Genomic DNA, 27,524 nt, shown 5'->3' on the forward strand with positions numbered 1-27,524 from the left:
GGGGATTTTGAGGGACTGCGCCCTGAAGACCCTGGAGTGGTCTTTTTAGAGGCCTTCTCAGGCCTCTCACCTGAGGTATGAGCCCGAGGAGATATGTTTCTTTTTTGAGATCGCCTAGACTAAGATGACTCCTCCTCACTATCACTTGAGAGGATCTCCTTACTGGCCTTAACCTTCTGAAGCCAAAGTAGTAGTCTTCCTTCACGATCCCTCAAGGTTTTATTTGAAAAGGTACAACATACCTTACAATCCTTCGCCTGATGGTCTGAATAGAGGCAGTATATGCAGTGTTTATGAGGGTCATCTGTATAGAGTCTTTTTAGAGCAGGTGGCACAAGCTTTAAATAATCCTTTTTTCTCCTGATCAACCATGTTAGAAAAAAGGAACTTCAAATAAGTAAATCTGGAAAAAGAGAGAATCTCAAATCCCAGTCAAAGTGAGTAGAATTGAAGAGTTTGAGGAGAGCTCAAAGGAGACTCCCTAGCACAACGTGCGGTAGAAAATCTGAGGAGCAAGAGGTTCTCTCAGGAGGGTTCTAGAGGGTGAGGAGCTCTGATTGGTTCAGAGAAAAGTTTGGTCCTTTTTACATAACTAGTATTATGGGTTGCAAAAAGGGAAATGGGCCTAGGCCTCTTTCAGTTTGCTATACTGCCAAGCATTGCTTTTTTATGTACCGGAGACTCCCGTCTCGACGACGGAGAATGATTCAGGCATGTGAATCTATGAAAGCTCCAATACTGGAGTAACCTGTTTTTCTCCATAGGATAACATTGACAATTCTCTTACAAAAAAAAAACTGACAGTGTGGAGTTTTGAAAACTTTGATTATTCTTTAAAATATCGTACCAATAAACTAAACGCATTTTCTCAACTGTTTTCAGGAAATGTCCCAGGGCAGAATCTAGCCATCCAACACGGAGTTAGAAAAAGTAACGTAAAAGTAACTTACCTGCAATTAACTGAAAAAACCTATTCATTCCAATGTACTGTATTTGCTAAGTGTTGCATTCTACTGCTCCCCTGTAAATCAAACAAAGGACAATTCCTATTGCATTTTCAAAAAATTCTGTAACCAGTAACTTATTACTGAAAAGTGTTTAATGCTTACCTATTCCAGTCTTGCTTGGTTCTAAAAATAAACAGTATATTTTTTTTATACAAAAACAATTGGCCTAAAGTTCAGTTCTTGAGTGTGTGAATTCATTTCTGACTGAGTGGGTATACCAAATGCTTAACACGGTCCTCTGATACTGCCTTACTGCTCGACCAAGCTACCAATTTAGAGAGTAAGGTTCTATCTAACTTTGACCTCTGCTAAACCTCTGGGGAATCTTGGACTCTATACACACTGTACCTCACTTTGGTGAAGTATACACAGAGCCAGTTTCTTACATTGGTGGATCAGAGGTGGGATACACAACTTGCATTTCTTGGACTACTTGGTTACCACCTCATCACACGACAGAACTCTTAAATTGCCTTTAGAATTCTGATTTTTACAAATAGGCATTTATTTTACCCAACTACTAAAAGTCTGGTTAGGGCCTTGCTTAAGTATCTTTAGAATTTTAGAAAACAATAAGTCACTATAGTCAAGGGTAGAGGGGTTAGAACTTTGTTATAATGTCTCAAACAGAACCCAGCTATTAGTGAAGATAACAATGAAAACATACAAGACATGGTTGAGGAGCTCGACTTCACCCCTTACCTTCACCTGTCTTTTCAGGATTTAAGGTCCTTAAATGAAATTAAAAACATAGCCATGGGCCCACACCCAACCAAACAAAGGCTCCAGGAGCTGTTGGCTGAGTACGCTAAGGCCCACCCTTCTGAGAATGGTGATGACCAACAAGAAGAGGAAGGAGGTGAGGAGAATGGAGATAGGTACCTTCCTCCAACACTTCCTAGTGAGGATAGGGTCCCTGTACCCTTGACTCCAAGAATCAACCCCTGGGGACCTAGAGGCCACACAGGTAGTCCAGGCTCTGGTGAGGACATTGAGGAAAACCTCAACGAGGACGACAGCCTGTTAGCCAGGCTGGCCAAAAGATTGTCCAGACTCCTGGCTCTGGAAAAAGAAAGGCAAGAGATAGGTTTAGCACCCATCAATGGTGGCAGCAATGACCTGGAAACCTCAGCCTGGGCTGAGGTTGAATTAAAAACCCATGCATCAATGCTGGATATTGTAAGAAAGTGGCTCTGTATATACTGGACCAAAGTAAGGTACAGTGTGCACAGAGTTCACAGTCCCCCAGAGGTATGGCAGAGGCTAAAGTTAGATATAACCTTACTCTCTAAAGTGGTAGCTTGGTAGAGCAGTAAGGCAGTATCAGAGGAGAGTGTAAAGCATTTGTTGTAAACACTCAGTCAGCAAATGGTCTCACACACCCAAGAACTGAAATCTAGGCCAATTGTTTTGTATATAAAAATATATAGTTACTTTATTTTAGAACCACAGAAGGTATCATAAATACTTTGTCAGAATGAGATGTTGCAATTGAATACTTTACAATAGCAGTTGACTTTTAAATGCAATAGTCAGACCCTCCAGGATATCGCCATTTCTCGGTTTGCCGCGAAATCGGCACTTTTGTTAAAATACCGCGATTTTTACAAAAGTGCAGCGAAATTGGCACTTTTGTAAAAATGCGTGATTTTTACAAAAGTCACCCGCGAAATCGGCACTTAAATGTCTTCGCTTTCTCTAGGAAAAGCGTTTTCCTCATTTTAGACATTCACAAAAAAAAATTTCACAACAGTATCGGAGCAAGAGCATGCAGCATCATAGACCCCCAAAAAACCAAAGAGTTACTTTAGCAGCACCTGCACTGGGCAGCAGGAAAGCTACTTCCCTAAACATTTTTAAACCGGCACTCAAATGTTTTTTAGAAAGAAAGTAAATGTTATTTTACATGAACCAGGAAGGCTCCACTTACCAATCAAGCTCAGCACATAGCGGAAAGTTACAGACTTGCTTTTCTTCCTCCCATGTATCATATGTATGGAATGGGCATTTTTTATTTCCGCTTTTGTAAGGCCTACCAAAGGCGCTGTAATTCTGAATGTGTTCGTGAAATTCCAGTCCCACTTGCTCTTTTGTCATCAGACCCGAACTGCCCATTTTTCCACCGGGCGTTTCCCCGGCAGGCTAGAGCCATTGGAGGCCGGTTGTTATGGCAGGGGGGGCTCTGTGGGCGCCTCGGCCACTTACTCCTGTTTTCACAGGTAATTGCAGCAGGCACAGGTGGCCTTCAGGACAGAGAGCGAGAGAGGACAGAGAGCGAGAAGAGAGAGAAAGAGATAGAAAGAAAGAGAGGGAGATGTGAGAGGTTAAGAGAGCGGAGCTAGGATTTGCCAGGACTGATTTTGGCTTTTATTCCAGCCCTGTTTTTTGACCCATTCATCACTTTGAGCTACATGTATGAATAGTGGAAATAGTGATTGCCTAATTGCGATTGTCTGCGAATTGCAATTAGGTAATCACTATTCCTAATGTGTGAAACTTCATGAGTTTCATTTAGCAATTCATAGTGTGCTGCAAATTGATCTACCTGATGAATATTAATGAGATAGGTTGCAATTTGCAACACACTGGGAATCACTAAAATCACAGGGATGGTGGCCTGCTGGCGTTAGCAGACCACCATATCCGTGATTGCTTTTAAATATAGCAATATTTTTTTTGTATGCAGCCCAATCTCCTTATATGAAAAAGGGTTGCATTTTAAAAAGAAAACTAAAAGTTTTGTTTTAATTTTTTAAGAGCAGGCAGTGATTCATGGGTCCACTGCCTGCTCTGAAAAAAGTTTGAACTGCAATTCCCAAAGAGGAAGGTGTCCCTAGGGGACACCTGAGTTACCCTCTTCTTGAAGTAGATGGTAGAATGCAAATTTTTTAGGACCGCATTTCAGTTCAAAACATTCTTACACACCCAGCCTCAAGTTTACCTGACTACAAGCGGAGCCAAGCACATTTTCCCAGTGAACTCTTCTCCAAGTGCATCCAGTCCAGAGTACCCTGAACCACAAGTGATACCAACCCAAGCACATCCAACTCCCTAGTGTACCCAACCACAAGCACTCTCAATTGCATACTCAAAGTGAACCCAACACAAAAGCATCTAGTGCCAAGAACCCTTACGCTCAAAAGCATTCAATCCCAAGTGCATCCAACTATCACAGACCAAAGTGCATCCAATCACAGTCAAACCCAAGAGCACCGAACTCAAGTTCCCCCAACCGAAAAGTGCATACAAACTCAAGCGCACCAACCCCCAAGTGCACCAAGACAAAAAAGCACACATTTCAGAGGGCACCCAGCATCAAACACATCTAGCCACAAGCACACCTTCCTCAGGTACACTCAGCTCTCAGGACATGCCCAGTGTGCGGCGGACCCCAAAAACATAATGCCCCCGAGGCCCACCGCACACAGGGCACGCGTTTGGCCCAACAACCATTTTTTTTTAAATGCCAGGAGGGGCTCCCGACGCATAAATTGCAAAATAAAGTGCTGCAAAATGCAGCTATATTTCCATATTTGTGCCGCTAAATTTCCATATTAGTGCCGCTAAATTTGCTAATCCATGCCGCTATATCCTGGGGGGTCTGAATAGTTTCAGTTGTTGCAATATGCAACACAAGTTTAAACACAATTTATCATTGAGCTCAATGGAAGGTTAAGTTAATGCTATAAGATCACTTTACGTATGTTTTTCTAACTCCGGGCTGGATACCGGATTTAGCCCTGGTGCATTTCCTGTAAAGAGTTGAAAAATATCGTTTTTGTTATACAGGCGTTTAAGGAATATTTGCAAGTTTGGAAAATTGACACTTGGAAGATTTTCTGGTAAAAACCAGGCAACGTATTCCTATGGAGGAAAATTGGGTTAACAATAAATCGCGGTTATAATTACTTTCTAGGTTCAGTGCTGGGCTGAAAGGTGCAGCACTGGGATCTCTCTTGATTGCAGGTGAGTAAATTCGTTTTTGAAGTTCGGACGATTTTTAAGGAATATTTGTAAGTTTGGAAAATCGACACTTAGAAGCCAATGTTACCCTATGGAGAAAATCAAGTTATCGGTCTTTGGGTAAGTACTCTGCTGGCAAAGTTAAGGTTTTGGGGGTAGACTCAGGGGTCTCGCAGGATCAGGTAAGTACAGTTGTTACACCCTCAGCAGCACTGGGGCAGCCGGGTGCAGAGTGAGTAGGCCCAATGTTATCCTATGGAGGATAGGTGACCTTCGGTTGGTGGCTGCTAGCAGGCAGACCTCGCAGCTGTGGGAGTTGCACTACTGGTGACTTACACAGGGCAAGTGGGGAGTAGAGTAGGGTAGTTACTTCACTTCCAGCGGCACTCTGGCGGCTGGGTGCAAGGCGCTTTTGTTATTCAACGGGAGACTTGTAAGTTGAACAAAGGCTGCAGGCTCGGTCGGAGATTCTTTAGGTGCGACCACCACTTGGGCTATAGGTACGCACCCAATAGTTGGGCAAAGGGGGCTGTGGGTGCAGGGGTGTCTTGGCTTCGGGAAATCTTACCCTCAGCTGGTCGCGGTTGGAGGTGTCCCTTGTTGTGAGGCTGAAGGCGTCGTCAGGATCGTCGAGGAGGGTCCTTGGGCACTGGATTCCGGGTCACAGTTTCCAGGGGATGTCCTCGTGGTCTTTGTCCACTCGGGCACGGCCGGGCTCGGCGGGAACAGAGTGTGCTAGATTTGCGGTTCCTGGCTGGCACCAGTGGTTGTTGCTGTTTGAGCAGAACCACTGCTCATGGGAGTCCAAGTCTTTAGATGAGTAAGGCAGGCAGGTCCTCCAGGGTTTGAGGATGCTGTCCGCAGGAGACGCGGGGTTTTAGCAGGAGCAGGTTCAAGGATCAACAGGCCGGTAGGGCTGGGTCCAAGTCAGTTGGTGTCGTCCTCTTGTTAGCAGCTGCACGGTAGGTCTTTCTTTCTTCTTGTTCTTCTTTCTGGTTTTAAATTCGGGATCCGCGGAAGGAAGGTTCAGGGTGCCCCTAAATACTTAATTTAGAGGCGTTACAGGTATGGCAAGGGCAGGGACCAATGGTTCCCTGTCCTGGGGTAAGTACACCCCCTATCCTGCCACTCTCCATTGGGAGGGGGCAGGGGCCTAGCTTCGATTGGGTAGAGCTCCCCATCCTCAAGATAGCGGTAGCCCGGCTTCACCTCGCCTCTCCCACTCGAGGGGTGTGATTGGCAGAGGCTGGCACACCCCCTTTCCTCACTTTGGGTTTCCTGCCTGTCTTCCCGCCAAAGTGGGGTGCAGAACCAGTGGGGGCCAGTTGCGGAGTACAGCAAGTGGCCTGGAGAAGCTCACAAAGGCGTCATGCCTTTGAAACTTCCCCTGCCCATCCTGGGGGAGGAGGTGTGGCACCTCATCCCAGGATGTGCATTGTTTCAGGCCCCCGAGAGCGGCAAGCTCTCGACCAAGGGGAGCAGAAAAATGTCTGGTGGTGGCAACCTTGGTAACCACGCAGTCTGAACACTGGAGGTTGGTTAGGTTTCAGGGGGCATCTCTAAGATGCCCTCTGTCGTGTATTTGGCATTAAATCCCACACTGGCATCAGTGCTGGTTTACTGTGCTGAAGAAGTTGGATATCAAACTTCTCAGTCATCAGTGTAGCCATTATGGTGCTGTGGAGTTCGTAATGACAACCTCCCAGCACCATATACTCTTAATGGTATCACTGCACTTACAGTGCCCAGGAATGACCCTGGGTACTGTAGGGGCACAGGGCTCATGCACCTAGGCCCTCACCACTGGTATAGTGCACCCAGCTAGAGGGGTGACTGAGGTATGCTAGGGAAGTGTGTTTGTGGGAATGGCACACAGGGATGTTTGCCATGTTGACGCTCTGTTTAGTTCTACACCAAGACACTCAGCCTGCAAGGCTAGTGTGTGTATGTGTGTATGTGTGTGTCAGGGTACAGTGTCCCTAAGGGTGGCACCATAAGTGCTCCAGCCCTTAGGTGTCTTCTTTGGTCATAGTGCCCTGGGTACCATTTACCAGGGACTGACATGTGGCCAGAGATGCCAATTGGGTTTAGGTTTAGGCCCCGGGCACCTGATTCTCAGGAGCCCAGGGCACACTCAGTCAAAGTACATCAGCAATTCAGCAGAAAGTGGGGGCATACCATGCAATAACAATGGCACTTTTCTTACATGGACGAAATGGTCCTGGAACCAAGGCAAGGGCGGAACAAACTGCACCCACTGCGGTGCAGGTGGCAGAGCCAAGGGCGGCGTTGGGGCCGGAGCCGGCAGCGCCGGACCCCATGGCACCGGGGCCGGAGCCAACAGCGTTGGATCCTGTGGCGCCGAAGCTGGATCCGCCAGCGGCGCCGGCGGGCCAACAGGATTTTGACACGGGCCCTTAAGGCGCGCCGGCGGGAGCCCGAGGCATAAAAAAGGCGGTCCATGGTGGCAAGAAACTCTTGCACCTGTTCGGGAGTCTCCGACGGACCCGTATAAGATGGGTAGACCGCGGGATTCCCAGTCTCCAAGGGAGCCGCAGGGGCAGAACCCCTGTCCCCCTCGTCCGCATCAGAGGACCAATGGGGGGACGTTGTAGAGCGAGCACTCTTCTTCGACTTCTTTTTATGTTGTCGCTTACCAGAATCCGAGGCGAAGACTTGGAGCCCGAGGAACTGCAGCCCCGCGAGCGGTCCCTGGACCCAGAGCGGCGCCTGGATGAGTGCCGGGCCTCCAGCAGTTTCCTGCGCCGCTCCTTCAAGGCCTTTGGGGCCATAGCTCGACAGTCCCGGGAGTCGTGGTCGGTCTCCAGGCAGTAGAGGCAAACATCATGAGGGTCTGCCACAGACGTATTACGACGGTAGGCCCCACAGGATTTACAACCAGGCATCCCTACGTGCAGCAGGAGAAGAAGGGGGAGACACACAAAAGAGTAGTCAAAAAGTGACTACGCTACGTGCTCTATCCGGACCTGCGCTTGCTGGCGCGGAAAAGAAAGAACTGACATCAGCGCGCATGGGTGGCGACTAAGTAGTCTCTGTGACGTCATCTAGGAGCATACGACACCAGTGACTGAGGTGGAGCCGCACAACGCCACCTACTGACGTGCAGGGGTACTGCTAGCAAAACTTTACGGATCCAGTCTGACACCTGGGGATATTCTACGGTAAGGAATCTATCACTAATGTGTCTCATTCGGATTGTGTGTACAACAAATGATTAACACTGCAATCTGATAAAGCCATACTGCTCGCCCACACTACCACAAATATAGAGTATGGTGCTATCTACTTTTACCTCTGCTTACCTTTGGGGTACCACTGGATTCTGTGCACACTATACCTCATTTTGGTACAATATATACAGAGCCAGCTTCCTACACCCGGATTAGAATGTCGGCCGGTTTGATATTTGTAGATTCCACTGGCTACCAATCAGGTCAAGTACTAGCAATCACATGCAACACACATTGTGCAGTTTATAAAATCTTCCATCTGCAGTTCCAGTCATACTATCATTAACGATCACTGTGTTTACCCACTTCATAACTCTTTAGAATTTCAGAATTTGTGTGAATCAAGCAAATCAAGTCCATCTTAGCTAAATGGCTTTAAGGCCAGCACATATACTCAGTAACAGCGTAGCACACAAACATTACCAGCAGTGTGCAATACAAGCATCAGACACTTTAATAGTTTGTGTCAAGATACTATTCTAAAGTAGGACACTAAACTTCATATTGTAACACGGCAAACTCAAAAAGTGACGAGTCATGATCCCGGATAACAGAAAAACACAAAAACATTGAAGGGGAATCTGACACATAGGGAGAAGACTTTTGAACTGTGCACATGTCAGTTTATAGTAAAAAAGTCAGTATACTTTTTCAAAAATAAAAACCTAAAAATAAAAACAGCTTACCTCTTCTTCGGGTTTAACTTTAAATTTCCCTTCACGAACAGGAAAGCCACTGCCAAATTCCTTAGAAGCAATATCTGCGCCATATTCCACAGTGACATCTTCTTCGATGGTACTAACTAGCCGCCAGAACTCTTTCTCCACAAGCTCAGTAGGAACCATCTGTGAAATAAAAGGAGTAGCATAAACAAATTCTGAGTGAAAGATCAGCCTAAACTAATGGATTTAACATAGTACCGACGTTCTTGGGGAAAGCATGGAATATTGGTTAATGCTTTGTTGAAGAACTGCAGTCCACAACTTCCAACCTTTTGGTAATGATCACATTCAGCATTGTAGGAAGCTGGTTCTTTATATGATACATCAAAGTGAGATACAAGGGAAGTCCTGAACGCTTTACACAATATAAGTGGACAGGGCTTCGTATGTCAATCACAAGGGGCTCTTCTAGGGGGCAGTGTGGTCGAGCAGCCTTAGGTTTATCACAGAGGAGTGCAAGACATCTAAAATACACACAATAGTCCGTAAATGAGACACTACTCAATAAGGAGATCTACACCAATTTATGAAAAATAACACGTATCTTTATATATGTTTAGGCACCAGAAGCAAATTGTTCAGGTAAGTGTTTTTAAAAATAAATTATTTTCAGTTCAAAAAGTCAACAGTGCAATTTCTGGAAGCTGCAATGTTATCCTATGGGAGAACAAGTCAATGCTACCTACAGGTATTGTACAGCGACTTACAGGACTAATCTCCAGAGGTTAAGGTGAGTGGTGGGCAAGGTTCAGGGCAGCACCAGCAGACCACCACCAGCGGCACTAGGGTCGCCTTTGGTTCTCTTCTACATGACCCAGGGGCGATGGGTGCAGAGGTGTCTTTAGGCGTCTGGGTTTTTCTTACTGGGAGCAGTCACGGTAGATGGGGGCCTATGTTCAGAGGCTGCAGGCGACATCAGAGAGTTCACCGGGGGCGAAAACACAGTGGACTCTGTTCTGCAGAACTGGGGGACCACGATGACACTGTTGGCCCACTTCAACTCTGGCTTAAAGCAATGGGTGTAGTGGTGTCTTCAGGCATCGGGATTTGCTTTCACAAGGTCCTCACCAGGGTCTTTGGATGCCTGCAGGCTTGCAGAGAAGCAAGTCGCCTACTTCTCAGGAAGTCTTCGTTCCTGGGTGAAGTGCTGGCAAGTGTCCGGGTTTTGGTGACTCAGCAGCTGCAGGACAAGTCAGAGTTTGGCGTAATTGTCTAAGTCAGTAGTCAGACCGGAAGGGTTGGCGCCAAGTCAGTTGCTGGGTCTTCAGTTCTTGCAGCATGAGACTTTTCACATCCTGCTTCATCTTTCAGGATGGCAGAAACTGTTGTTCTGTGCCAGGAGTTCCCCAAAATACTGAAATTAGGGATGTTAGGGGAGTGTAGGGTAGTAACCAATGGGCTACTGAACCTTGGTGGCACTACGTCTCCTATATGACCACTTCCTGTGGGAAGTAGCCCTACCTCTGTCCCAGAATCCTTAAGTATGCCATCACAAAGATGTCTACTTCTGAAACGTTGTGTCCACCTCAGCTTAGCCAGCCTTGGGGGGGGGGGGGGGGGGGGGGGAAAGGGGGGGGGGGGGGCTGGAGGTTGTATGCCTATCTGACTGGCATTTGTTTCCATCTGTCCAGGTGGCAAATGGGCTCTGGACAAAGGGTGTCGGCTTCCTCTGCTGTGAGGGGAGCCAGATTTGTATTTCAAAGGAGGCAGCTCTTTGAAGCTTGCTGGCCTAGGAAGGCTTATCAGCAGGTCATCCTGTGGGAGGGGGTGTGACACACTCTTCAAGGACAGGCTTTTGTCCTGGGTCTCTTAAGAGCAGAAGGCTGTCACCCTAGGAGGTCAGAACAGTGTCTCAGGTGGTAGGCTGGCAGAATACAGTCAGTGAGCACACCAGAGGCAGGTAGGTTTCAGGGGTATCTCTAAGGTTCCCTCTATGTGCATGTATTGGTAAATCCAACACTGGAATCAGTGTGGGTTTACCAATACGTGATCTTTGATACCAAGCATCCCTATTTTCAGTGAAGCCATCATGTAGCTGGGGATCTCGTTTTCACCATTGTCCAGCACATGTTCTAAAATGGCTTCCCTGTTCACTTGCACTGATAGTAATGGAATTGACCAGCACAGTGGCATGATCTGCTCACAGGTATGCCCTCACAAGCAATACCAAGCACTCTGCCTTATGTATGCAAGGCCAGCTGCAGGGTGGCATACAACTACATGCAGTGTTAGGGGTGCCTGGCACACAGGGATGTGTGTCAAGTCATGTTTTCACTTTTGTCTGCACCAAAACACACAGTCTGGGATTATCAGTCCAGCATGAGTTTGGTGAGGGGTCCCTTAGGGTGGTACTATTCTTGCTGCAGCCCTTGGGGGACCCTCTTTAGAACCTCAGGCCCTAGGTACCCAATGGAAGAACAATTGTACAGTTTTAGGAAAGAGATCTAGCACTGCGGACCTGGTCAACAGGAACCCAGTGCACTTTAGTCGAAATCCCATCATTTACCAGGCAAAAAGTCAGGGTGACCATGTCAAAAAGGAGTACTTTTCTACAGGCATGTTTTGCAGAAGTATTTAAATATACTATAAGACTGCTTAAGAAACAAACACTTACAAGTTATGTACGCTGCGAGACTAAAAAAGCAAACAATAACACTGTGCCATAAAAGTGAGAATTTGCTTGGTTTACTGCAACCACCTTTTTTTCATATCACAGGATAGGAGAAGATTAAGCTTCGGTACAAGAAAAGGCGAAGAAAAACAATCTAACAATGGAGCTGATGCCCATGCATAATGCTAACTACGGGTAGAATACCCTACCTCATCACTAGAAAGACTTCTTTGAATAAAAACTATGCTTGAAGACTTTGCAAAAAGTCTTATTTCATTTGCAGGAATGCAGTTTAAAGGAAAATGTGATACCCCCATAGCAAGGTGGTTTGAAAGAGTCATTTAATGGTAGACTATTTTCACATTTTAGCCTATAGTTCGGAAGACAGAGCTTAATTCAAGGATCTGCACATGCTTTGTTGACTTCTGAACAGCCTTCGATACCACGGACAAGGATCACCTTTGAAATAAACTAGTCGACTGAGGAATACCACTTGGTCTAATCTCCCTAATATGACAATTGCATACATCAAAAAAGGCACAGGTATATTATAGCTTCACAGTCAAAAACATATCGAAGTGGATTCCGATATCAAATGGCTCACGTCAAGGATTTCATAAAGCTGGTTTGAGGTGGTGTCTGTAAGGCACCCATGGATTTGCCTGTGTCAGTGTCCTTCATTTTCTTTAGCTGTGTGTCCACAGCAGGCCCAAAGAGGTTTTCCCTATTGATTGGTACGTTGACTGTACTGCTGCACATCTGGTTTGAACCTGGATATGCGTAGCTATGCTTATCTACAAAACATGAATGATGTATTGATGCCCCTTGCAGCAGTGCCCGGTCCGTCTAATGCACATTTGATTGTTGCATTTTATAGCTGCCTCCCTTAATTTACCAGGTCTGAACCTCGTTTTTTTGTATTCATCTGGGAGATGTTGCATCAGGTCTTGCATCTCATCCTAGTGTATTGGCAGCATAGGCCAATTGAATTGGCGATGTTCCAGTTGTTTGCGTACCCTGCTGCTACTCTTTGCCTGCTGCATCAATTGGTTTACTTTTTGTCTGAAGGAGGCACCTCTCCAGTGGCTTGTGATGCAGCTCTCTTAATGGCTGTGGTGACAAAGGAGTCGGCTGGGGGATGTCCCCGTATGTAAATAGGGTCAGTTGGAGAAGGCCTGTATTTCTTCTCTATGCAAGGAGTTAGGACCCTGGATTTGACTAGGTCCTTGAAGATCGCTTTGGAAGTGTTGAGGACAGATCCAGTCATTGGCAGATATTGAATTGTGCGCTCTGTGTTTGAAAGTGTTTCCACAAGGATGTCAGTTGGCTCCTCTGTCGCGTGCATGTGGAGCTTGTGGTACTCCGCCCCTCTTTGGATGACACAGTGGTATGAGGATGTCTCATCTGATGGGGACACCTTGGTAGGTACTGGCTGCTCCATGTGTGGGTCATGCAGGACCATATCATGGCGGGTGTCCTGTGTTCCTTGCGAATCTGTGTTCTGTATCTCTCCCTCTTCCTCCTCTTGTAGAGAGGGAAAGTGTGTTGGTGGTGCCTCTGGGGGACTGAAAGTCATTCGGTTCGAGGCCCTGAGCTCTTGTGCCACCATGTTTGGTGGAGGCAGTGGCAAGGATTGTTCCTGAGCCAGTCTCTTGACATTTTCTTTGTTCTTCCTGCATGAATTCTTACAGTCCTTCAAAGACAATCCCTTGTTCTTCTCTTGATGTGTGTGTGGAGCCGGTGGGGTGTCCTCCGAAACGGTGTAGATTTGGTACCCCAGATATGAGACTCTTCTCCTGACCAGAAGTGTCCATGTATTTCTTTCAGTCCTTGTAAATGGGCCCGGATTCAATTCAGAGGCTCTCCAGCACAGGCGTTTCTTCAGATCCAAAGATTTTCTTGAGGAGAGTGTTGGTGGCGGTGGTGGTGAGAGGAGGGTGGTGGTGGTGGTAGTGGTGGTGGTGGTGGTGGTGGTGGGGGGTGGGAGGTGGTGGGGGCGTGGGAGGTGGTGGGGGGTGGGGGGTCAGAGGTGGGAGGGGTTGGGGGCGGGGGGGGCAGAGCAGCCGGCTCTTAACCCCTTCCATGCTCATGACGAACCCCAGCCGTCATGCACTACGGTGCTCGTGTGCTGATGACGGCTGGGGTTCGTCACGGCCCGCCCCTGTTCGTGCTGTTTACATCACACCAGGGAAATCGCGGCCACAGCGAAGGGGTTAATCCTTCAGTGCTGATGTGTCTGATGGTGCGACTTATGCTTCGGTGCCCATGGCTCAGTTGGTGCAGACTTGTGCTGTGGTGCCGGCCCAGTGCTGTTGCCAGATAGGGATGGAGAACTTACTCGTCCCTACTTGGCTCAGAGGCGTGCTCATAGTGTCGGCCTGAGCCGGAGGGCTACGACGCACTATGGCGGGGTGGTGGAGGGGAGTGCAAGATGATCTTTACAAAGGGGTCATCCGTACTCATGGTATGTAGCGTCATCTTGGTCCATGGCCCAGATACAGGGATAATGATCAGCGATGTGGGCCACTCGACCTGCACAAGAGCTTATACATCCCCAGAGGATGAATCGGAAGTGACATAGTGGTGGCTGGCGAGGACCAGCCCACTTCTTACCGGAGCACTTGCCTCGCTCTCCAGGTCACTGTTGTGCAAGAACTTTGCTTCGACCGCCAGTTCCATGGTGTGTGCCAGGTGTTGAACCCTACAGGTGCCATAGTGTCTTTTTGTTTTAGAACAATGGGCATGGCGCACGCTAGTCTTCTTTGTGCTCTGGAGATACACAAATTACACACTTCCTGTGTGTCAGTGTGCGTCTTTGGCCCAGCATCGAGGGCTGCGTCTTTGGCCCAGCATCAAGGGCACCTTCGGAAGAGGTATTTCTTTGTCTTCATCACTCGGAGACGGTCATTCTCGGCAGGCGTGTGTTTATACTGGGTGCCTGGTAATCGGTTCTCGTGCTTAGGATCCGTGGGGATCGTTTACTGGATCTCCGATCGAGTCTTTTAAATGTAGGCCGCGTGGGCATTGAATGCTTCAGAGCTCCTAAGCCATCCATCCCAACCCGAAGGCGGAAAAAACGTTGCCAAAGGGGCCGTTGAACATGCGCAATACCTCAGGGGAGAGGAGAAATGACGCAAGACAGATCATTACATTTCCTCAGGGAAAAACATGCAGAGTCTGGGCCCAACACTAGATGTCAGGATTATGCATAGTATGTGTATCTGCAGCCAACACATGCTAGGAATGGATTAGGTTTCTTACCCTGTATGCATCTTGGCATGTAGTACTGTAAATGTACATGCTTCTCACAAGTTTGCCATCTAGTGTTGGGCTCGGATGATTGTAAGATGTTTTGAATCACATGTCTGTGTGACTCCTCTTTTGGGTGATCATGCAAAAGGCATGGACTCCATGGTTAAATTGTTTTGCCGCAGGTGGTTGAGAATGGATTTTGAGTAAGTATCAGTAATTTGATGTCCATGCAAGTAATGTGAATTAAGGTAAACTAGAAAAGTAAACTGTGACCTACATAGGTGCCCGGGGAGGAGGGTAAACGCATGTGAATCTGTAGCACTACATGCCAAGAACAGATGCTTACAGGGTAAGTAACCTAATCTGTTTGAGGAATGTGTGTAGGAAGCTGGCTCTGTATATACAATACCAAAGTGAGGTATAGTGTGCACAGAGTCCAGTGGAACCCAAAAGGTAGGCAGAGGTAAAGTAGATAGCACCTCACTCTAGTGTGGTCGAGCAGTAAGGCTTTATCAGAGGACCGTGTTAAGCATTTGTTGTACACACTCAGTCTGTAAATGAATTCACACACAAAGAAATTCAAACCAATTGTTTTTGTATAAAAATATTGTTTTAGTCATTTTATTTTCTAGAATAAAGATTAGTCCCAAAAGTAACATCAATGGACTTTTAGTATATAGACCTCCAGGTAAATCTTCACAATTTGCCACTCAGCTGATAGAACTTATAACGCAACATGCACTCCGACATAAGAAATTTCTCATTCTGGGAGACCTTAATTTTCATTTTGAAGATCTTAAATGCAGAGAGGCACAGGCCGTGATAGAGGCTCTGAATTCACTGTCACTAACACTGCAGTCACGATCTCCATCCCATCAACTAGGCCATCTTTTAGACCCTGTGTTTGCTAACTGGGAAGACCTCAAAATGAATACTCCGTTGCAGATCACATGGTCTGATCACTTTGTCATCCCCTTTGAGGTGCTAACTGTTCTACAGGATGGCAGTAAGATTAATTCTAATGTGCCCAACTCTAAACCTGTGAAACGCAGAGATTGGAAGAACTTTACAGAAGAAAAGTTTAAATCTGCCCTTGGGAGAGAACCTCCCCCCACCAACGATACCCTGGTTAAGGCATGGGAAGACTATGAAAAATGGATGTCCAGGGCTCTGGACACAGTAGCACCGTGGACATTTAAACCCCCTGTTAGAAAGACTCAAACGGCCCCCTGGTTCTCCAAAGAACTTAAGGAAGCTAAGGCCAAATGTAAAAATATTGAACGAGGATGGAGGAAAAACTATGATCCAGAGGACAAATTAAAATATAAAAATGAATTAAAAATCTATCATAAACTTATTAGAGCAGCTAAAGGTGTGCATTTTAAAGAACGTATTGAAAATGCAAAAAATCCCACTAAGGAACTTTTTTCTATATATAAAGAACTCACGGTGCCCACCAGACTTGAGGCTCTAGACACATACTCGAATGAGCTATGTGATGAGATTGCTGATTTTTTTGTGAAAAAAGTAGACTTAATACACGCTACTTTCACAGACAGCCCACATGACCATCACTCAATAGTGAGAAAGGTTCCCGATACCAAGCCCCTGTTGACAAGCTTCTCAGTCCCTAAGAGATCTGACCTGCTTCGGACTGTGAGAGAAATACACTCTGGATCCCCTCTGGATGTAATCTCCCCTAGTCGATGCACGGGAGCCCTTGATGGCATGATTGAGCAGATTGAACAGCTTATCGCTCTCTCTTTCCAGGAGTGCCATGTGCTGGAGGCTTGGAAAACCGCACAGGTAATACCCCTGAAAAAGAAAGCAAACATTCATATTTCTCAACTGCAAAACCTCCGCCCCATATCCCTCCTCCCCTTCTGTGGGAAAGTTGTGGAGAAGGTGGTGAATAGGCAACTTATGCAATTCATCGAAGAGAACTCTTGCCTCCACCCAACCCAGTCAGGTTTCAGAGCAGGTTATTCTACTGAATCTGCAGTCCTCTTTTCCACTGAACGCCTGAGACAACTTGTTGACGGAGGGCAGACAGCAGCGTTGGTGCTACTAGACCTTAGTGCAGCATTCGATACCGTGCTGCACTCAACGCTGCTGTCACGCCTCTCAGACATGGGAATAGAGGGACCAGCTCTGGAATGGATAAGATCCTTCTTGGAAAATAGGAGTTTTCAGGTTCATTGCCCTCCCTATAAGTCATCCCCCCGCAAGCTGAGGCATGGGGTTCCACAAGGCTCAAGTCTGAGCCCCACGTTGTTTAATATTTATATGGAGCCTTTAGCACATATTGTGGAATCCTATGGTGTGGATATCGTCACATACGCTGACGATACCCAATTGATAATTCAGCTTGCTAATAACCAGCCTGAGGAAGCCATTAATTTTTCCAATTGTATGAGAGCAGTGGCTGGGTGGATGAACAACAACTGCCTTCGCCTAAATGGCGAAAAAACCGAACTGCTAGTGGTCGGTAAGTCTCTCTCTACCTGGTCGCAGGACTGGTGGCCGACGGAATTAGGGCCAATCCCCCGCTCAGCAGAGGTTGTCAGAAACCTGGGAATAATGATTGATGCGGAGCTTTCCTTCAAGCAACAAATTAGCAAAATCACTGGAAAATGCTTTGGAATATTAAAAACCCTCCGCAAAGTTCTCGACCTGCTCCCCTTTGGTGCCAGGAAGAAACTTATTCACGCCCTAGTCACGCCACACCTGGACTACGGCAACGCCCTTCTCCTTGGCCTGAGCAAAAAAGGCATTCAACAACTTCAGTGTGTCCAAAATGCTGCCGCCCGCTTGGTATTGAACCTTCCACGTAGGGCATCCGGTTCCACGGCATTGCGTAAACTTCACTGGCTCCCCATTGTGGAGCGTATCAAATTTAAGGCATTATGCATGGCCCACCGTATTGCCCAGGGAAAAGGTCCATACTACTTGCAAAAACTCCTTATCATCCATCGTCCTATCCGAAATCTTAGATCTGCTGGAGTGATGTTATTCAAACTCCCCCGAGTTCACAGATCCAGAATGGGAGGTAACTCCTTCCGTTTCTTGGCTAGCAAACACTGGAACAGCCTCCCCTTGAATCTTCGGATGGAGCCCTCCGAAACAAGATTCAGACAAAATCTAAAAACTCTTCTCTTTCCCAAGTAAATAGCTTTCTGATATAATCTAGGATTTTAGTGTAACTTGGTTTTAGCTTCATCTGAGAGCAGTAGTTTTCAGCGCGGGGACACACCGTCATAGGTGTAACCAGGCGCTTAAGAAATGGTTTTATTATTATTATTATTAACCAAGCAAGTCTGGGACAGGTAAGCAATAAATACTTTTTAACAGTAATGTAGTTGTAACACAGTTTGGATTGAAATTGTAAATGTACTTTGAATACAGTAGTGTTACTGGTAATGCAAGGCTTTTCAGACTACTGTAAATATACTTTCTATAGGATTATTTTTAAAAGATCATGCAAGTTACTTTTCAGATTACTTTTCTTACACAGTGCAGTATACCTGGATACTGCACTGGGACATTTCCTTAAACAAGTACGTTAAAGCGTTTTGGATATTTAGTTACAGTTTTAAAGGATTTCTTAGGTTTTCCAACTCCACACTGTTATCGGTTAGCAGGTAAGTACTTTGTTGTGGGAGTTGGAATTCTGGGGTTGGACTTAGGGGTCCCCCAGGTTCAAGGATGCCTTCTGGTTACACCCTCAGCAGCACTAGGGTGGCCGGGTGCAGAGTGCTGAGGCCCAATGTTATCCAATCGGGATAGGGGGCCTCCGGTTGGTGGCTGCTGATTAGATTGTCACTGGGTTGTGGGAGTAAAGCTCCTGGACTTAAGCTCAGGGAAATGGAGGTTTAGGCCAGCACAAAAGATGCACCATCAGCGGCACTGGGGCGGCCGGGTGCAGAGTGAGGTTTTGGTGTTGGAAGCCCTGTAGCTTTCAATGAGGAGTCTCTAGTTTGCAAAAGCACTGCAGGCTTGGGAACAAAGGTCTGGGTGCGACCACCACTTGGAGAGGTAAGTTGGGATCTTGGGGGTTGGTTAGGCACAGTTGGTTGGGCCACCCAAGGCTGTGGGGCATTGGGTGAAGGGGTGCCTTTTAAGGTCGGATGTTCTTACCAGCTCCTGGTCGCGGTTGGTGGGACCTTCCGGTTTGAAATTGCAGGCGTCGGCTGGAGGCTTGAGGCAGTCAGGGGTCACCAGATCTCGGGTCAGGATCGCCTCCTTTTGGTGTTCGGCCACTTGAACTCAGGACGTGGCAGTCGGGTGCAGAGTGGTGCAAACTTGTGAATCCTTGGAGCTGGAGTCTGTTTGAACAAATCCAGTGTTCACGGGAGACAATCAATGGGATTAAAGGCAGGCAGGTCGTCCGGTTTTCTCAAGGTTGCTGCCTGCAAGACACACCGGGATTTCCCTGGAGCAGGTTCGAGGTGGGGACAGGCCGGTAGGGCCAAAAAAGTGCTCCTCGTCAAAAGGGAGCTTAGGGACCACCTGTTGGAGACACAAAGTCAAGCCAGTCTACGTACGAGAATGCGTACTTTTAAGCCTCTAGCAGCAGTTTCAGAGGAGTCTAGTGCACATTTGATGGAATTACTGGTAATTCGCTTCTCTTCATGGACTAATTCATACCCCGCTTTTTATATTCCTCTGGGAGATGCTGGACGAACCCCTCTATCTCATCCCAGTGGGCCCTGTCACAGCGTCCCAATAGGGTTTGGCTGTTGGCAATTGGCCAATGATTAGGAGACTAGGCTGCAACCTGTTTTCTTGATGCGTTAATGAGTTTTGACTGCCTTGGGAGGTGCGACCCCAATTGCTTGGGAGCTAGCTCCCTTTCTTGCATTGGCAACTACCAACAAATCAGGGTTTAACTGTCCTCTAAAGTAAATGGAGACAGATGGTGCTGCCTTTTATTTTGTGTCAACTTTTAGTGGGATAATGTATGCCCTCGCTGAATCTTTAATGCCGTCATCAGCATGACGTAGCACTCCTTTAAGCATTGTTAAGTATTGGGACACTCGATGAGCAGTAGCGAGGGTCTCAAAAATTAAGTCATCCTCGATAGGATCTTTGTGCAGGGGTATGCTGCAGCCCGGTCTATTAAGTCTTAATAAGCTAAAGCATCATCTGTTGGGAATGGGCATGCAGGGTAGAGGTCTGGCTCTGTATCCTCTTGTGGGTCTATGTTATAGGTGTCCCTTATGTCCTCAGAATGTGTGTGTCCTCTCCTGTAAGAAAGTGGCTCTGTATATACTGGACCAAAGTAAGGTACAGGGTGCACAGAGTCCACAGTCTCCAGAGGTTTGTCAGAGGCTAAAGTTAGATATGACCTTACTCTCAAAAGTGGTAGCTTGGTCGAGCAGAAAGGCAGTATCAGATAACAGTGTAAAGCATTTGTTGTACACACTCATTCAGCAAATGGTCTCACACTTAAGATCTGAACTCTAGGCCATGTGTTTGTATAAAAATATATAGTTGTTTTTATTTTAGAAACAACAAGGTATCAAAATATACTTTCTCAGAATGGTTTACTTCAGTTAAGTACTTTTCAAATAGGCAATAGACTTTTTGAGTACAATAGTTACAGTTGTTGCAATAGTCAAAACAATTTCAAACACAATATGACATTGAGCTCAATGGGAATTTCTAGTTACATGCAATTAATTACTTTATGGATTACTTTTCGAACCATAGGACTGGATCCTAGATTCAGTCCTGGGACATCTCCTGTAAACAGTTGAGTAAATGCGTTTTGGTTACAGTAGTTATTTTTAAGCAATATTATTGTATTTTAAAAGTTGACACTTAGAAACTTTTTTACATAGAATCACCAATGTTATCCTATTGTAGGAAATTCACTTAGCAGGTAAGTAGTCTTAATGTTACTTTTTCTTACTCAGTGTTGGATCCTGGATCCAGCACTGGTGTATCGTCTGTAAACAATTGAAAGCATGCGTTTAGGTCATAAAGGTGATTTTTAAGGAATATTTGTAAGTTTTCAAAATCGACAAACTTTTCTGGTGAAAATCAGAAAATGGATTCCTATGGAGGAAAATTGAGTTAACAGTAAATCACGGTTATAGTTACTTTTCAGGTTCAGTGTGAACTGACCGGTACAGCACTGAAGTCTCTCCTGATAACAGGTGAGTAAATCGGAATTCGTTATTCGGCTGATTTTAGATGAATATTTTAAAGTTTCAAAACTCCACACTTAGAATAATTTCCAAGTGAAACCAGTCAATGTTACCCTATGGAAGAAAAGTGAGTAATCAGCTTTTGGGTAAGTACTCGACTGGCAGAGTGAAGGTTCTGGGCATAGACTCGGGGGTCTCCCAGGGTCAGGTAGGTACAGTTGGTACACCTTCAGCGGCACAGAGGCAGCTGTGTGCAGAGATAGTTAGGCCCAATGTTAGCCTATGGGCAGGGGGCCTTTGGTTGGTGGCTGCTGGCGGCTATGGGCGCTGGAGTCCTGGTCACTTGCTCAGGGCAAATGGGGAAGTAGATTAGAACAAAGGTTGCACTCCCAGGGGCATTCGGGCAGCTGGTGCAGGGTGCTTTTGAGCCGTTGGACGCTAAATGTTATTCAATGGAAAACTTGGAAGATGAACAAAGGCTGCAGGCTCAGGGACGGAGATTCTTCAGGAGCGACTAACACTTCGAGGGGTAAGTTGGGATCTTGGAGGATAGGTAGGCACCCAGGAGTTTAGCACAGGGGGCCGTGGGGCGCCGCGTGCTGGGGTATCTTTCGGCGTCGGGAAATCTTACCCTCTGCTGGTCGCGGTTGGAGGGGTCCCTTGTTGTGAGGATGCAGGCGTAGTCTGGGTCGTCGAGGAGGGTCCTTGGGCACTGGATTTCAGGTCACAATCGCCGTGGGACGTCCTCAGGGTCTTTGTCCACTCAGGCACAGGCCGGGCTCGGCGGGTGTAGAGTGTGCTGGATTCGTGGTTCCTGGCCGGCACCAGATGTGTTGCTTTTTGAGCAGAACCCCTGCCCGTGGGAGTCCCAGTCTTGGTAGAGTCTCAAGGCAGTCAGGTCCTCCGGGGTTTTTGAGGTTGCTGACCATTGAAGGCACCGGAGTTTCGCAGGAGCAGGTTCAAGGATCAACCGGCCGGTAGGACTGGGGCCAAGTCAGTTGGTGTGGTCCTCTTGTTAGCAGCTGCACAGCAGGTCTTCTGGTTATTTGATCTTCTTGCTTGCAAATCGGTATCTGAGGAAGGAGGTTCAGGGTGCCCCTAAATACTAGATTTAGAGGTGTTACAGGTAGGGCAAGGCAGGACCAATGGGTCCCTGACCTGAGTGGTGGCTTCCTCAGTAGCCACGCAGTCAGGACACTGGGGGTGGGTTAGGTTTCAGGGGGCATCTCTAAGTTGCCCTCTGTAGTGCATTTGGCATTAAACCCACACTGATGCCAGTGTGGATTTAATGAGCTGAGAAGTTTGATATCAAACTTCTCAGTTTTCAGTGTAGCCATTATGGTGCTGTGGAGTTTGTAATGGCAACCTCCGAGCACCATATACTCTTAATGGCATCACTGCACTTACAGTGCCCCGCAATGTCCCTGAGTACTGTAGGGTCACAGGGCTCATGCACCTGTGTCCACACCACTGGCATAGTGCACTCAGCTATAGGGGGGGACTGATGTATGCCAGGGCAGTGTGTTTGTGGACATGGCACACAGGGATGTGTGCCATGTCTACTCCTTGTTTAGTTCTGCACTTGGACACTCAGCCAGCAAAGGCAGTGTGTAGGTTTCAGGGTACAGGGCCCATAAGGGTGGCAATCAAGTGCCGCAGCCCTTAGGGGTCTTCTCTGATCACAATGCCCTGGGTACCTAGGGTACCATTTACCAGGGACTGACATGTGGCCAGAGATGCCAATTGGGTTTTAGTTTCAACACAGTTTCAGGGAAGGAACACAGGCCTTGGGCACCTGGTTGGCAGGAGCCCAGGGCACATTCAGTCAAAGCACATCAGCAATTCAGCAAAAAGTGGGGGCATTCCATGCAAGAAAGATGGCACTTTCTCACATCTCCTATGTCATCATTATCATTCCTGATGGGTGAATGTGTGTGATGAGTTGAAATGTTGCCTTACTCAGACTGTTGTGGTAAAGCACAGTGGAAAGTGTGTGTGTGGGGGGGGGGGGTGGAGGGTCGGTTGTTGGAGTTGGAGAGGAAGGGACAGGAACAAGTAAAGGGCTAGTGGCTATGTTCTTTTTCTTCTTCTTGAGAGGCTGAATAGGAGCATTAATAGCCTCTTAGAACTACAACTGTTTTTGTAGAGGGTAGAGGCGATGTCGGTTTAAGAATAATATTCTTTGTTCCGGGCTGAATCTAATGTTATTTGCCTCGATTTTAGCCGCTCTTGCATAGTTTCGAGGATAGGCTTCAGTGGACTTTTCTGTTCAAAGGTCTAACATTTTGGTGCTGGTGGGGTTAGAGCCGAAATGTGTACTTTGTTTTTAGGTATCAAGGATATGTTCAAATGTGTTGGTTCAAAGGCTGATTTTTCTGGAGGTGAAGGTCCTTGCTGTTTCGGCATGAAGGCGGGGCATCCAAATAGGTGTGCTGTTGCTTCCCATGGCTTTTCTGCAGTGGTGGCCCGCAAGCAGTTTCATCGGTCGGATCTTGTTCCGTTTCCAACTAGGACCAGGAGTCATGGATCGAGACAGATTCCTGGCTTTGCTGCCGAGGCTGCTGTTTATTCCTCGTCCGGGTGGCCACAGATGTTGGGTGTGTCCTCTAAGAGCCTGCGCTGCATTTCTAGGTAACGCGCAAGTCTGCCCCGAATTGTTTTTTCAGACCAGAACGACCTGCAGGCCTCACAGGTATCTTCCAGATGGTCAGGCGAGAGGCATAAGTTATAGACTGAGTGATGGTCGGTGTGAGGGTATTTCGAATGGCACTTCAGGCAGAAGTGGAACAGAGTATAATCCATCAACAGCTCATTTTTTGGTTAGTGCTGTTTGATGTGAAAAGGGCCCAGTCGAGCGTTGTAGGAAAGTGCAGTAACTCTCCACCCACACACTTTGTCAGATTTCTGATGCACTTTGCCAGTGTGCCTGTGTTCTTTCCCAAAACTGTGCCTGTATCAAACTCCTCAGCATAATCAACCCATACAGATGCCAGTGTTGAATTTATTACAAAATGCACTCAGAGGGCATCTTAGAGATGCCCCCTGAAAAACGACCAACTCCCTGGTGTCCAGCTGACTGGTCTGCACCAACCTGCCACACACAGACACGTTTCTGACTCCCAGAGGTGGGAGCCTTTTTGCTCTTGTGGGTCAGGGACAAAGGCTGGTGGAGATGCTTTACACCTACCCCCAAGCAGAACAGCATTCAGGGTGGTGGAGCCTCAAAGGCTTCCTGCCCTTCGATATGCTAGCCAGGGCCTCTCCTGCTAGTTGAGATTCCCGCCACCTTGACCAAGCCCCACTTTTGGCGGCAAGGTCAGCGGGAAACTTAGTAGTCAGGAGAGGTGTGTCCCCTCTCTGCCAGGACCACCCCGGATGTGCCCTGGACCGAGGTGACCCCCTCCTTAGGAAATACTCCGTCTTGAATGGAAGGATTTGACCTAATCAGGTTAGGGGGGATTCCCCCTCCCCAAAGGAAGGGGACAAAGGGTGTAGTCACCCTAAAGGCAAGTAGCCCATTGGCTACCTGTAGTCAGTCCCTGAAAAACCCTAAAATTCAGTATTTAGGGCTCCCCTGAAACTTGAACCTGAGATTCTTGTGACCCAAGAAGAAAAGGACGAAGAAGACGCCGTGCAGCCGAGCCTGGAAGAGGACTACTAATTTGACGCCCCAACCCTATCAGCCTGTCTCCAGCTCAAAGACCATGTGAAGAAGACTATGCCGGTCCCATGGCCAACACCTTCAAAGAACCCCAGGAAGATTGCCACTCTTCAGCCAACACCAGATCTCCAGAGGCCCAGTCCAAAATAAACTACACCAAGGATCCTGGCGGATCAGCGACACCTACATAATCTGCACCAAATGCCCACAGCCCGAGTTAGAGTGGCTCACCTGTACTGTAAATTCTCCCTGGCGATCCTAACCAAGTCTTTATCAGTGGCTGACCTCTTCGGAACCCCACGAAGTCGCCTCGAGCCTCTACACAAAGGGTCCACTGGGCTCTGTACACACTACCTTACTTTAGTACAGTATACAGAGCCAGCTTCCAACAGGCGTGGCCCGTAGGCGGGCGAGTCGAATGGACCAGACACGCAAAATTGTTATTTTGCTTGAAACGCAAGAGTGGCTACAAGATCAAGACAATACAGTCGAGTTACAGGGGGGGGGGGGGATCAACTGGCAAACCGAAGGGGCCCAGAGACTATCTCGGACCGGATCGCGAGAGAGTACATCCAAAGCCATCGGCGGAAAGAACGAATATGCTACTTACCAGTATGTATCTGTTCTTGGCATGTAGGGCTGCTGACATTCATATCTGTGCATAGATCGCCGCCTAGTGTTGGGTCCGGATGATCGCACATTGTTGTCCTGGAAGAGTCTTCGAAGTATCACGAGATAGGTGGATCCTCCCCTGGACTTCAGTGCGCATGGGCATCGACTCCATCCCTAGATTGTTTATAGCCATTGTGGCAAACATGGAGTGTAACACCGTGAGTGATGACCATGCTAAGAGGAATTCTGAGTGCTGCAGCCGCTACAGGCGCCGGGGAGGAGGGCGGGCGATATGAATGTCAGCAGCCCTACATGCCAAGAACAGATGCATACTGGTAAGTAGCATATTCAGTTCGAGGCATGTGGGCTGCTGAATTCATATCTGTGCATAGAATACATAGCAGTCCCTCCATTTGCGGCGGCCGCCTATGCCAGCTGCAGCAGTTTGAAAAAGTGTTTTTAGAACAGCCTGCCCTACAGCTGCCTGCTGTTTGGAGTGCACATCTACACAGTAGTGTTTCGTAAATGTGTGTGGTAGACCATGTGGCTGCTCTACATATGTCTTCTAAAGGAATATTTCCAAGGAAAGCCAGGGAGGCCCCCAACTTTCGGGTGGAGTGGGCCTGTGGGGGGACCGTTAAAGTGCGCTTGGCTTTTTTATAGCAAATTTGAATGCACTTAACGATCCACCTGGCTATACCTGCTTTGGAAATGGGGTTGCCTTTGTGTTGTGGTGAAAAGGCAACAAATAGTTGTTTTGTTTTCCGAAAATCTTTGATCCTATCAATGTAGAACATTAAAGCTCTCTTGACATCTAGTGTGTGGAGCATTCTCTCCGCCACGGACTCAGGATTTTGGAAGAACACAGGCAGTTCTATAGTCTGATTGATATGGAACTGTGAAACCACCTTAGGAAGAAACCTAGGGTTAGTGCGAAGCACCACCCTGTTGGAGTGAATTTGTATGAATGGCTCTTGGATAGTTAGTGCCTGGAGTTCACTAACGCGTCGCAGCGATGTAATCGCTATCAGGAAAGCCACTTTCCACGTCAAGAACTGAATCTCGCATGAATGTAGAGGCTCAAAAGGTGGACCCATCAGTCTGGTGAGGACCACATTTAGGTTCCATTCAGGAGCTGGTGGGGTCCGGGGAGGAATGACTCGTTTGAGTCCTTCCAGAAAAGCTTTAATGGCAGGCACTCTGAAAAGTGAGAGATGCTGCCTGTTTTGTAGATAAGCTGCTATTGCGGACAAATGTATACGAATGGAAGCATAGGCCAGATTGCATTTGTATAGATGTAACAGATAACAAATGATGTTGTGAGTAGACGCGTCTAACGGGTTGATGTTGTGCTCTGCACAATAAATGACAAGCCGCTTCCATTTTGCCGCATAGCATGCTCTGGTGGTGGGCTTCCTTACCTCTCTTATGATATCCATACAGTCGGGAGGCAAGTTGAGGTAGCCAAATTCTAAGACCTCAGGAGCCAGATCGCCAGGTTGAGCTGTTGCGGATCTGGGTGCTGAATGTCGCCAGGGCTCTGCGTCAAAAGCCTGGGTGTGAGGTGCAGCCTTTGATGCGGTACCACGGATAGTTCTAGAAACGTGGTGTACCATGGTTGGCGTGCCCACGTCGGAGCTACCAGGATGAGTGTCATCGAGTGTTGCTTCAGTTTGCGTGCCACCAGCGGTATTAGAGGTGCTGGGGGAAAGGCGTACGCAAATATGCCTGACCAGTTCATCCATATCGCATTGCCCTGCGACTATGGATGTGGGAACCTGGCGGCAAATCTTTGGCATTTGGCGTTTTCCTTTGTGGCGAACAGGTCTATCTCTGGATGACCCCACTGCTGGAAGTACAGGTGGAGTACTGACGGATGTATCTCCCACTCGTGCATTTGGTGGCTGTAACTGCTGAGCAGGTCCGCCATCTGATTGTTCTTGCCCGGGAGGTGTTCCGCCATGAGGAAGATGTTCCTCTGAATGGCCCACTTCCACATGCTCTGAGCCAGATGAGACAACTGTGTAGAGTGTGTACCTCCCTGCTTCTGAATGTAGTACATGGCCGTCATGTTGTCCGTCCGGATCAACACAACGTTGTTGCACAGATGTACTTTGAATGCTTTCATCGTCATGAAGATAGCCATCAGTTCTAGAAGGTTGATGTGCATCTTTTTTTGCTGCGTTGTCCATAGTCCCTGCACTGTGTAGTGGAGTACATGAGCTCCCCATCCCTGGAGAGATGCGTCCGTTGCAAGAATGATCTGTGGCACAGGCTCCTGGAACGGTCGGCC

The 27,524-nt window shown here is 47.4% G+C and overlaps 1 protein-coding gene across 2 annotated transcripts in view; it reads right to left on the reverse strand.

Moving 5' to 3' along the window:
• The window catches only part of KDM5B (lysine demethylase 5B), an 856,576-nt gene that overhangs the window by 510,440 nt on the left and 318,612 nt on the right, over positions 1-27,524 (reverse strand). For both annotated transcript variants that reach the window (XM_086923073.1, XM_086923072.1), the window contains one exon: positions 8,908-9,066. In XM_086923073.1, the coding sequence (XP_086779199.1) occupies positions 8,908-9,066 (159 nt within the window). The remainder of the gene's footprint in view (positions 1-8,907; positions 9,067-27,524) is intronic.

This window comes from Lissotriton vulgaris, chromosome 5 (assembly GCF_964263255.1).
Source record: "Lissotriton vulgaris chromosome 5, aLisVul1.2, whole genome shotgun sequence".
Lineage (NCBI taxonomy): Eukaryota > Metazoa > Chordata > Amphibia > Caudata > Salamandridae > Lissotriton > Lissotriton vulgaris.